The sequence below is a fragment of the Canis lupus genome, chromosome 12 (genome assembly GCF_003254725.2).
Source record: "Canis lupus dingo isolate Sandy chromosome 12, ASM325472v2, whole genome shotgun sequence".
In the NCBI taxonomy this organism is placed as follows: domain Eukaryota; kingdom Metazoa; phylum Chordata; class Mammalia; order Carnivora; family Canidae; genus Canis; species Canis lupus.
The window spans coordinates 32880201-32892832 of record NC_064254.1 but is presented as its reverse complement, the minus strand read 5'-3'; the positions used below and the strand labels follow the sequence as shown (position 1 = coordinate 32892832).

The 12632-nt window shown below is 37.3% G+C and overlaps 1 protein-coding gene across 2 annotated transcripts in view; it reads right to left on the bottom strand.

Moving 5' to 3' along the window:
- COL19A1 (collagen type XIX alpha 1 chain) overlaps window positions 1-12632 on the bottom strand; it is a 307907-nt gene that overhangs the window by 74221 nt on the left and 221054 nt on the right. The window contains exons 18-19 of one of the 2 annotated variants that reach the window (XM_025444536.3): window positions 10598-10648; window positions 3364-3408 (exon numbers count right to left, since the gene is read on the bottom strand). In XM_025444536.3, the coding sequence (XP_025300321.1) occupies window positions 3364-3408; window positions 10598-10648 (96 nt within the window). The remainder of the gene's footprint in view (window positions 1-3363; window positions 3409-10597; window positions 10649-12632) is intronic. The other variant, XM_025444537.3, reaches the window with a different exon arrangement.

Genomic DNA, 12632 nt, shown 5'->3' with positions numbered 1-12632 from the left:
AAAATCTTTTAAAAAAAAGTATCCCCAGTGCATAGGTGTGAAGGAAAAATATGCCTAGTAGTTAGACTGATCTGCAAAATATAATAGTAGAAATCAGAGAAAGGGTTCTAGGAATTACTATAAAGATCACATCCTCTTGATACCAAAGGGGAGAAGGAGAAGATTGTATAAGGAAGAACAGTAATCATATTCATAGGGGCTATATGTTTGAACCCATGTAAATAAGTCTCCTTCAAATTGTAGAGAAAGGACCCAACAAAGGCATGGGTCCATTTCTATGAGTGGTTTACTAAGAGGAAATCTTAGGGACCTATTCCCTCATATAAAATTCTGGAAACAAAAGCATTTCATACCTGATTTTTAGACATAGTTTTTCATATTTAAAATGAATGTTCAGTGATTTATCACTGTGGTATGAGCTAGAAGACAAGTGATGAATTCACTCAGCTTCAGGAAAAGCTGTCCTTTAATTTGACACTTTCAATGCTATTTGAAAAGCCTGTGCTGTTGAGGCTAAATCTTTTCCTTCTGGCAGTTGACCCCAAAAGATACCTGCTAATTTCTTAGGCGTCCTTAGATATTCTGACACCTTATTCCACTGTCTGTATAAAGGAGCAGCTCTCCTTAAACTATTTGCAAATATGTTATTCCTTCACCACACGCTGCCAGTCTCATGAAAACTGCAGAGCAGAGATGATCATTTCAACACCAGTGGACTGGTCCCCTGGCTGCTGTAGTCTTTGCTGCCATTTATCATTAATAGCCACTAGTGTTCACTGGTGTTTCTCCTTGGATGTGGCTGCTAAGCCAGGAGTGGTTTGTGTGTAGATTCTACTGCTATTTGTGTTTGTCTTGGGGCTTCATTATAGTTTTGGGTTCTAAATGATAGGCTGGTTTTGTGATTCTATTTTGTATTGAGAAGTGATATACAGCAATCACAAGTCTCTTATGTGTTGAAATTGTACTACTGATTAAGTCTTTTGTTCAACCACGTAAAGTGAGTTCTTCTCTGTCAAAGTTATGGTGGGACACACAAAGCTGAGCCAGACCATGTGTTAAGGAGGGCAATAATTACTAATACCAAAGAGAGAAGTGAGGTTTTACAAGAAGAAAGAAAGTTTGGAGCAGATGAATAGAAAGGAACAAATCTTAAGTGTGAGCTTAATATGTGTCAGGTATTGTACTTTTGGGTAAGTTCATCTCATCTCCTTTGATTTCAATCCTGCTGTCAGCTTTGTGTAGACACAATTATGCCCATTTTATGGATGAGGAAGCTGATACTCAGAGAAATGATTTTCCCAAGGAGACATAGCTGTTAATGGTACAATCAATTCTGACCTCAGAGCCCATGTTATTTCCACCACTCAGTGGTTTGCAATCCTGGTTGCCTGTTAGAATCATCTGAAGTACTTCTAAAATAGAATCATCTGGAGTCAATATGGACTCCACCCCCGATCAACCAGATGGTATGGGCTTCACACCAAATCAGATCTCTGATTGATCAATGAGGCCTGAGCACTGGTAATTTCTAAGGGCTCTCCAAATGATTTAAATGTGCAGCCAGGGTCCACCAGTGTCCACCATAGGTGCAAGGAGAGATCTGTGAGGGCAGCTTGAAGGAGCTTTAAATTATTATGGTGACCCATGAACACCATTATAATTTAAAAAAAAATGTATTGATTCAGAACAGTTACTAACCACTTAGTACCTATGTATAGGTAGAGGTGACTTCATTTTTCCAGCAAGTGCTATGCTTGTCTTTCAGTTTATTTTATGCATTATTTATTGGCAGAGTCTTTCTCCCGTTAATTAGAATTCTTACAAATCATTTCATATGTACATTTATAACAGGTACTGCATCAAGTTCCCTGTGGACTCTTCTAGGTTATTTCTCTGGGTAGGAGGAGGGAAATTATCCCACTGGCTTTTTTCTAATTCCACTTAAGATTCTGAAGCAATTAGAATAGATTTTGAGCAATAGAAAAGGTCCTTAGCATTTGAAATACACCTGTTTTACAGAATCAAATTTCTCAGCATTGAGGTCTTAAGAATTCCTAAGTAACATATGTTTCCTAATGAACATAGCAAAACAGAAGCCAGCTGTTTTGTTTCAATAAATGAATCATCATTTAAATACTTTAAAAGTGCCACAACACTCTTCTTTGCTCAGCTGTCCTATGTGACAAGCTTTGTGGCTTTTTCTCCCTGTTAGCCTGCATGTGTGCAGTAGTAATTGCTTAAAATGTAATGTGTTCGTTATGGTGGTGTAAAAATTCTGTAAGCTATCTGGTTACAGAAAATAATGCTAATGTACTAGCAGTAAAACCCTAGACACATAAATGCCTTATTATTGCTGTATAACCAATATTTCTTGGATATCTTTTTAAGAATGTCGAAGTTTTATTTATGTTTTTTGCAGAAAATTTCATTTTCAATGGTCAATCTAAAAGAAGTTCCTAGTTTCTGTTGAGACTATCTTTTAGCAGTATTTTCTGGTGATAGATGTATGATCTTTTGAATAGATTGGTTGCGCTGATTTATGAGGCACAGAAGTCATATTTTCTTGGATTCATGTCAAAATACCCTGCCCTCAATCAAGAGAATTTTTACTGGGTGAATGAATGGAAGTAGCACTCACAGGCCACATTCCCTCAGAGTATTTTCAGACCTACTCATCTCTGTCTGTAGATTTAATGTGCATTGTTTTTTTCTGACAATGGCACATTCTCAGTGAATCCAAGGTCATCACAATTTCAGAATCAAACCAGAGTGAAACATCTTTCTGAGTGGGCAAGTGAATCTGTCATCTTCACATCTCATATAATTAAACTGCTGATGGATGGCGATGAGGACGCAATGGAAATTCATCAGAGTTTTAATTTTAAAACTGTTTTGAAATAATAATTTGGTTAACCTATCATTGTACACCATAAGCCCCACCAAAAGAAAAATGCCCCCACAACAGCTTATGTTTGGATACTTAAGAAGCCACAAAAATAGGGAGCCTGAGCCTGAGCCTGAGGCACTTTGCTAGAGGGATCTTCAGATGGTTTTTGCCACCTACACAGATTCATGAAACGTCGTTTTATGAATTAAAGCTTGTGTTGGAATTTCATTTACCTTGTTACTACTCCCCCTAGATATGTTCCCCTCCTGCAGTCAACTGCTATTCAACAGTCTTCTCCAAGGAACAGAGCCTCAGTGCCTAATCCTGCTGTCTGGTCAGGAGGCAGGGAGGCTCGGGCCCACTGAAGGCCGACTTCCCCAGGGACTCCGCCCCATGTGGCAGCAGGACTGCCTCCCTCTCAAGTGTGAATGTATACATTGATGTAAAACCCTGGATGCTTTGACAAATCTGATTACCTTCTCTCCTTTTGGGCCATGAGCTCCACATTCACCAAGGTTTCCCTAGGTTAAAAAAATATGTATGTATAATAAATAATATGTATTATTATACATATATATAAATTTTTAAAAGTCCATTTATTTTTAATACATTCAGCCCCTGCATTAAAATATAGTCAGATAACAGTGCTGCAATAGCTTTTTTATGATTACATTGCCTCTCTCACCTTCTGTGAAAAATTCCTGAAAAACTTCAACTTTGTAGACTCTATCTATCTTCTCTGTGACTTCTCCCCAGGAGATGATTTGGGAGAAATATCACACCTCCAAGGGCAAATTGTCACTTCTCGAAATTAATGCCTGGCAACTTCTTTTGGTCCCCAGCAAGTCCACGAATATGACACTGTAACATTATTAATGATATCTTTGTTGCTCACTATAATGGACATTCCATCAATTAACCTCTTGGCTGCACTCATCACACTCTTGACTTGTATCATATCTCACTTTCCTAGTATCTTCCTATCTCTCTGATCTTTCCACTTCCTCCCTCACCTAAAGGGTAAATGTTGGATTTCCTTAGGACTCTATCCAGATTCTTTATTCTTGTGGCTCAACATTTTCTCTGGGGCACTCTTCTTTGCTCCCATGGCTTAGGTATCATCTACACAAAGACAAATCTATAAACCCAGCATACATCTCTTTCTGAGTTTTGACCCACGTATTTAAATTTCTACTTGCTGTATTCACTTGTAAATTCTAAAAAAAATTGTATTCAACAAGTTTGAAACTGGATTTAAAAAATACAACAATACATACACATATATGAGAGAGAAAGACAAGAGAAATATATCATGTTAGCACGCATTAGTCTAGAAGTGGGGTAATAACAGTTGCCTTCTTCCTAATCTATCTCTAGAGTTACTTGTTAAAATTCATGGTTATTTCATTTTACAAGTGAAAAAAATCAAGAAAGAAAATCTGAATTCATCCTCTCCCTTCTGTAGAAGTTTTCCTTCTTCCATCTGAGTATCATTGTTAAGGCTACCCTCCTCCTTTTCCTCAAATCCATCAGTCATTCAGTCTGGCTGCCTGTTTCTCAAGTCTCTTCACTTCACACTACCTACCTTCACTCCAGGAAAGTCATCACCATGTCTTGCCAGGACTACTGCAGTAGCTCCCTAATTGACATTCTATAATCCACTCTTGCTCCCCACACACCTACATTTTCCATATAAGTTCAGAGAGATATCTTTAAGACATCCTGAGCCCCTTCCTTCTAAATCTTAACAAAGCTACCAAAGTCCAATGTGCCTTAAATTCATTTCCCTTTCCAGAATCATGGCAGCCACTGTTCTCCCTCAGAATTTCCAGCTTTATTAGCCTTCTTTTGGTTTCTGATCCAAAATACTTGGATCAAGATACTTCCCATTTTAACCTCTAGGTCAACATTTTGTTCTCACCCATCTTTCCAGTTAGCAACTACTCATCCCTCAGGAGTTGATAAAATGCCATTCATGGAAGTTTCCTGCAGGTCTCCCAGATAGGTTCCCCTCTCATATCTTTTCATTGGATATTGTATTTTTCCCTTATAGTTTTCTGTGTCTGTTTAAAGAATCTTGCACCTTTTGCACTAGAATGTAAGCTCCATGATGACCTAGAATTAAATGCCCTATTTCTAGCACAGGACTTAACATACAGGAAATACTCAATAAATATCTGTTGAATAAATAAACCTAAAATTCTAATTTATGTGATTTTCCTATTAAATGTTTTTAATTAAAATATGTGTTGGTAGAAAAAAGTAGAGGAACATTTAAATAACAAAAACATTAGAGGCACACATTCAGATCACTGTTGCTATAATTTGACATCTTAAATATGCCTTCCATGATATTCATACTACTTCAATCAAAAATAAGTAGTTTATAACTGCTGTTATTGTTGGTCTTGTGACAGACATTTCTCATTTTTCCTGTTTAACTTTGATCTGAGATGTCTAAGTTGAAAATAAAAATTGTATTTTCAAAGTTCTGAGCTGTAAATTATTATACAAGGACATATTTGAAAATGAGCTTGTGCTTAAGGCAGGAAATTTTGAGGAAGCTGGGACATACTTTGGTTTATGGTTTATGACATGACTTATCAAGAGATAGTCTTGGATTTGGAGGCCCCATGCTCTTGAATTGCAGAAGCAGAAGAGTACCCAAAGTGCATTTGGGTGAGAGCATATTACAATATAGCATCTTGGTTTATTTCCTACTCCCATCATACCTCCTAGCAACCTACAAGATATCAGAGATGCTGTAAATGGGCTGAGAAATTGCCTCTATAGCACCAGCTCGTATTATTCTATCCATAAGTTCTATTGTTCTAAAATCTTCAATTTTTCATTGGCTTTCACACTCAAAGGAAAAAACAGGGGTATTTCCTGCCTACCAGAGCCCCATATGTTTGCTTCATTCAATAGCTAGGCCAGAAAATCCATCTAATCAAGGATCCTCAGTGGCCTCTGGAGCTGTTCTCCACTCTTGGGCTAACAGTACTCAAGGCAAATTTGACCTTGAACTTCAGTAGCATTGACATATAAGATTTTGCTCTCCATTTTCTACAAGCTAACTAAGTGTACCAGACAACTACTTGGCTTTACAGAAATAATAAGAGACATAGTTCTTGTGTTTCCGGAATCTAGCATTCTTCCATAGATACTATTCTAATTTTATTAGGTCATTTGTACTTTGGTACCATGTTATTTGAATGGGTTTTTATATGCCTTTTGAATAAATATAATAGTTTACATGTTTTTTTTTTTTTCCCTTCACCTGCTTCCTCTAATGGCTAGCCATTCACAGGTTGGCTGTGATTCGTTCCACAATCCAGCCGTAATGATTTCCAAGTTCTTTTTTTTTTTTTTTAAGATTTATTTATTTATTCATGAGAGACACAGAGAGAGAGAGAGAAGCAGGCTCCATGCAGGGAGCCCAATGCGGGACTCGATCCCGGGTCTCCAGGGTCACACCCTGGGCTGAAGGCAGGCATCAAACTGCTGAGCTACCTGTGCTGCCCTAGTTTACATGGTTTTAAATGTGTTTATTTAACATATCCTCTGGTGAAGTGATTACGGTTATAATATGGGGAGGATGCTAATCTGTCTGGCCATTTCAAGAATTTGGGGATGTCAGAACACATCCTTTGTTCTCTTGTGGGAAATGATGAATGGAACTTTGAAACTTACTGTCAGGCCAATGGGAAGACTCAAGCTATTCCATTTAACTAGGAGAAGGTATTCTCTGAAAAGAAGGGGATGTACCTGGACATGGATAGGTTGAATCACAGGAGATGGTTCATAGGAAGAGTCAGGGAATTGGGATTTAAATTTTATTTCAGGATCTTCTGGGCCTAGAAGGGTTGCTTTTAGTATCTCTAAGGAAGCCTTCACTTTCTAGGCCATGGTTGGGTTTCACTCACTTTTGGAAAGACCTTGAATGTTGGATTTTTGGAGAAAGATTTTCTGTCCTTTCTGTCTGTGGGTATTAAAATGAAGTTATGATTTGATACTTGAAAGAAAAATAGATTATTTTGCTAGAAAATTGGTTTTTTTTTGGATCAACAATTTGAAGAAGTGAATACTAGAACTGTTTGCTGGGAGGCACAGCATCAATCTCTAACAGCTGAGACTGATTCTCTGCAAATTGCACCTCGTGTGGTGATGTAAGATGACACAACTATACATTTTCAATGTGCATCTTTAAAAACAATATCAAATGTCAAATCCTTCTGTTCTTGGCCTCCATCGATAACACTTTTTTCCCCATCTAGACTGTTGTGAGAGGCTCTGAATCAGATAGCTTTAGCAGTTGACAGAGCCTATCAAATTTTTATTAAAATCCCCAGAGTTGGAGGCAATGAAGAGCAGTTTGTTGGACTGTGAGCAGATTTTCCTTAAGGGGAAGAATATTCTCAGCATTGTTGCTTTGTTTTGCAAACAATCTTACAGAGTGGGAGCAGCTGTTTGTAAATTATTTTTGTGATGGAGAGGGAAATCTTCTACCTTTTATTCTTTGCAGCCTCAAATGGGCATGCAAGAATACGTATAAACACATTTATATAATCTTCCCAACCTTCCTCCTCAGTATCTCTCTATTCCTTCCTTTCTTCCTTCTCTCCCAATTCCCTTTGTGATTTGTGCCATGAGGGGAGAAGGTTTCTTATGCTTAAGCTTTTCCCATCAGATGACATGAAGAAAACTATAGGGGAAAAGACCAACTCCTGTACAGGGACCACAGGACGGGTCCTTGGCACTTGAGGAGTCCTGGGATGATGGAATGAACTGTGGGCTCTTCTAGTTTAGAATTGGGAGTAGGAGTGTGTGAGTTGCCTGCTGCTCATCCTTGCACGGGCGGCTGCTGAAGCAGCATCCAGGCTGCATGGCTGAGAGCAGAGTTGCTGAGGTCCAGGACTCAAGAGCAGACATTACATAAATCAATGCCAATTTAAAAGGGAAGATTATTTTAACCTTGGAAAATTATTTTAACCTTGGAATATCACTTTGTATGTCTCAATACATGGTCCATCATTTAATCTCCAGGAAAGTTTCACTTATGTTTTTCTCTCTCTCTCCTCTTATATGCTACAGCCAGACAATCAGGCATGCAATGAATTACAAATGAAACCACCTTAGTCTCCAAAACAGATGGGGGCAGGTGGGTGAAGTCAGTGTCAAGTGAAAACATGCATCTTGCATTTGGCCCTTTCCTTTGTGAAGCTGAGGGTGAGGATAAAATGGTTATCATCTAGAAATACTGGTCAGTGTCAGTATTGAGAAGGTGGGCCCTACCTTCCCCATGCATTCTGGTGGGGGCTCATAAAACAGCTCTACTCTCAGAGTGAAATAGTAAAGTCTTTGTGAAGCTATTTTCCATTAATTCCCAGATAGGCCTAAAATCTTTTAATGTCAAGTGGTTATAATGCATCGTTCCAGGCAGAAAAGCTATGGTTTCTTCTCTCTAACCAGTTAGGCTCCAGCTCCAAAGCCACATTTTGAGCATATAATGGATTATATCCCTGTGAGCCTCAGTCATCTAACGGCAATAAGGATACATAGCTGGAGTTATTTTAGTCAAGACAATAGCTAAGTTCAAAGTCCTGGTTTATTACTGGCAAGACTCTCCATTTGCCTGCTCTGGTCAGCCCCCATTTTTTTTTTTTTTTTGAAATATAACCTTAAAGCTAAAAAATTTACATTCTCAACTTTAGACTAAACTATAAATGCTTCATATATCTTCATTTAAGGGAAAACTGACTCATCGGCAAGATAAACTATATATAGAAGTAGTTTTGGGAGACCTGTAAAGATATAAGCTTTAAAAGTTTTGCAAGAGATAGCAAATATTTAAGTAGCTGAGTAGCAGCTTGGTAAATTTTATACCAAAGGTGATGGTAATAGAGTGTGTTCTTTAAGTTTTTCTAGCTGACACTGTGACATCAGAGCCAACTCATTCTCATTATTTTGAAGCATTTATGATAAATCCTATTTTGTGACAGCAGGTGCTATTACAGAGAAAGCATTGTACTTTAACTGATTGATTTTAGATATGCTTCACTTTTCTTTCCACTTGTGCCAAACTCTAATGTTTTGAAAAAGCTGGTATAGATTTATTCAGAAAAATGTTTAATAGAGAATCATAAAATATACCCCAACCTTCCTAATAGAATATTCCCTAGAAAATATAAGTAAATGAGAAAATTTAAGACAGGATCACTTAGGAAGTACAACAAGCTTTCCACATTTTCCATAGTCTTTATGTAGAATTTAATTTGATCAACGAAGAATTGGGATTTTTCAAACTAATTAACTCATCATTTAATAAACACTTTTCTGAGCACCTGCTATCTTCAGGGCCTTTGCTAGCATATAACATTTCTCTGGGATTTCTAAACAGAGAAGAATGACAGTAGTCAGAGGAATTTATTAAAAGGGAGAGCAAGAATATAGAAGAAAGACATAAAGGGGGGTGTCTCTGAACTTGTTTTTATGTAGGAGCACAATTATCTACATATCAACAACAAGCTATGATGTATAGAAGGGATCCTAGTCAGTGGACACAATGCTTCATGACAAGTGATAAGACCTCAAATACTTGTAATTAAATGATAGGTCAATCAATGGTCTCACTTAGGTCTCTGGTTCTTACTTCACTAGCAACACACATGTCCTCCCGACCCCCCATTGTGTTTCCTTAAAGAACAGAGCAAAACAGGCTTGCCTTTTGCCACTCTGGTACTTCCATGTCACTATTCCATCTATTTTTATTTATTTTTTATTTTTTAATTTTTTTTATTGGAGTTCAATTTGCCAACATATAGCATATCACCCAGTGCTCATCCTGTCAAGTGCCCCACTCCGTGCCCGTCACCCAGTCACCCCAACCCCCCACCCACCTCCCATCCACTACCTCTTGTTTGTTTTCCAGAATTAGGAGACTCTCATGTTCTGTCTCCCTCACTGATATTTCCCACTCATTTTCTCTCCTTTCCCCTTTAATCCCTTTCACTGTTTTTTATATTCCCCAAATGAATGAGACCATGTAATGTTTGTCCTTCTCTGATTGACTTATTTCACTCAGTGTAATACCCTCCAGTTCCATCCATGTCGATGCCTGCATCCCAATGTTTACAGCAGCAATGTCCACAATAGCCAAACTGTGGAAGGAGCCTCGGTGCCCATCGAAAGATGAATGGATAAAGAAGCTATTCCATCTATCTTGATTGCTATTTAGAAACCTTGGGGAAGTGGTTCCCCTTAAAGTGGCTCCTCCCTGAAAGGTGGGGGACTCCCAGTCTTGACCTATGGTATGTAAAAGTTTGCCTGAGGTTTTAGCATAGCAGCAATTGGTTTTGATAAGAAATCTATCATCTATTGTGCTATTTGAGCTTCAAAGCAGCAAATAATCTATTTCAACCCTCTGAGAAACTGGATATATGACAATATCAATAGTGAAATATGATGTTTGCATTAATTTTTTGCATGAAGTTTTGCAAACTTTGAAGTAATTCTTTTAATCTATAAAAATAATATGCTGGTTTTGTAAAAAGATGCTAAGCAAAATACATTTTTTAAAACATATTTTCAGTGAGGAAAGAGATTAAGTATGTGACCATGTTTCATAACAGTTAGGAAATACTAGTTTTTTTTTAATATGATTACATAAAATCTCTGTGTATCTAAGATGGTGAAAAAGAGAAGCCATACCTTGTTATAATATCCAAGAGTCTGTTGTACTCCTTGTATTCCAGGAGGTCCCTATATTAGAAATAAATCAAAGAGAAGGTATTTACCAAAACAAAGTGAATTTAAATAATCTATCTAAGAATTCTTAAAATCTTAGAGTTAAGAAAAAGGAAGAGTATGTTTTGTCAAATATTCTAATTAATAGAGAATTACAGGGGCAATAACGTATCAAGTTCCTAAGGTATTTCTAGGTTAAATCCTGCATGAATCCAAAAAGAGGTCCTAAGTGGGAAAGAGTAACATTTTTACCATAAGGTCAGCCATCAGCATATTCTTTATTAAAAAATATTGTACCTGTAAAACTCCTCCAGGGAAGAGGTTGTAGCTTCAGTTTATTTTTGACAGTTCTCACAGGGCTTTGATCAATATATTATAGAAATGTGTGCCCATGTGTTACTAACTTAGAAAATATGGAAAATATATTTCTTCAATTTTCAATAAATTGCTTTGTTCTCTTGAATTGGTGAGTGTAAATGGCTGCACATGAACTTTCAGACCAGAAAAATATGTCTGCTCAAAAACCTCAGATTTAAGACCTTCAAATGCATTGTCTTCAGTTGACATGGAGTGTTCACTAAGCACTATGCTGAGCTTTGGGTAGACAGGGAAGAAGATGTTTGTCTGTCCCGAGAACTTCCAGATAGAGAAAAAGAGAAGAGTTTCTGAATTTTCAGGGATTACATTCTGGGGAGAGGGTGAAAAGAAAATACAAAGCTTAGCATTATTTTAAATCAAGTAGTTCAAGCCAAGAGAGAGTCAGCAATGTCAGAGAAGAGACTGCATATTTCATCTAGACCTCGAAAACGCAGAGGAGAGAAAATATTACAGAGGCCCAGTTCTTTACATTTTACCTCAGAAGATAACACAAAGAAAGATTATGATTGAGCAAATCAAATATCACTGTTATACAAAAATTATTTTCTTTACAACGGAATAGAAACCGAAAAGTAGAGAGAATTTTAAGGAACAATTACTAGCTGTACTCACTGATGTGGGTAACATTGTAAGTATGTTGAAAAAATTAAAGCTGGTTAACATTTATGACTGGCATTTGTTTATGTCTGAAGGTCTTTTCTAATGTGAAACCTTTGCATTGTGCCACTAAATGCAGAGGACACAATGATGTAATGATGGATGTCTGCAAGCAGGCTGATATAACTCTTGAGAAAATAATAGGCCTCACAAGTAACAGAGCTGAGTATGATTGGAAAGACAAATGATGCTGTTACTTTGCTAAAATAAAAACAGAGCTAATGTCAGAAGAGGATTCTCATGGCACTATATTTTTTTCCTGTTCTTTTTCTATCAGCCAGCGTTGTGTAATCTAGGTCATTTAGATGAAATAATGAGGAAAGCAATCATTGGGTTGGGAGTTGTGAAAAATTTCTAGCCAAGAAGATGCAAATTAAAAACTCATTCTTGAAAATCAGGAAACATGAGATCCCTTACACATTGATCCTTCTGCAGCTATATAATGGGGCAAGGAGAAATTTTAGATATCACATGTAGTAGCATCAACAGGTAACTGATGGGTATATGCATAGCAAGCATTTGGTGAATGGTGAATGTGTGTTGAGAATAAGGCCAGTTAGATCAAAGAATAGTGATGTGGTGGGTAAATTTAGCTTCATAGACATTCATCCCAGTTGAAAGTATTAAAAAATTAGGGCTCCTAAATATAGCAGAACAATATAGTCTCTCAAATAGAGCAGAAGAATCAATCAAATAAGAATAGCAAACATTTATATAGTACTTATTGTGTGTGAGGCATTATACCAGAGATTTTATGTGGATTAACTCATTTAATCCCTACAGTGACACTGAGAGATATATACCATCATTATTTTCAGTTCACAGATACAGGAAATGAGGGTTAGAAATTGTTAACTGGCCCAAGGTCACCCCGCTGGTAAATGGCAGGACTAGTATTTAACACAAGCAGCCTGAAACCAAACTCAATTCTCATCTACTATCCTATCTTAACTTAAAAGCACAC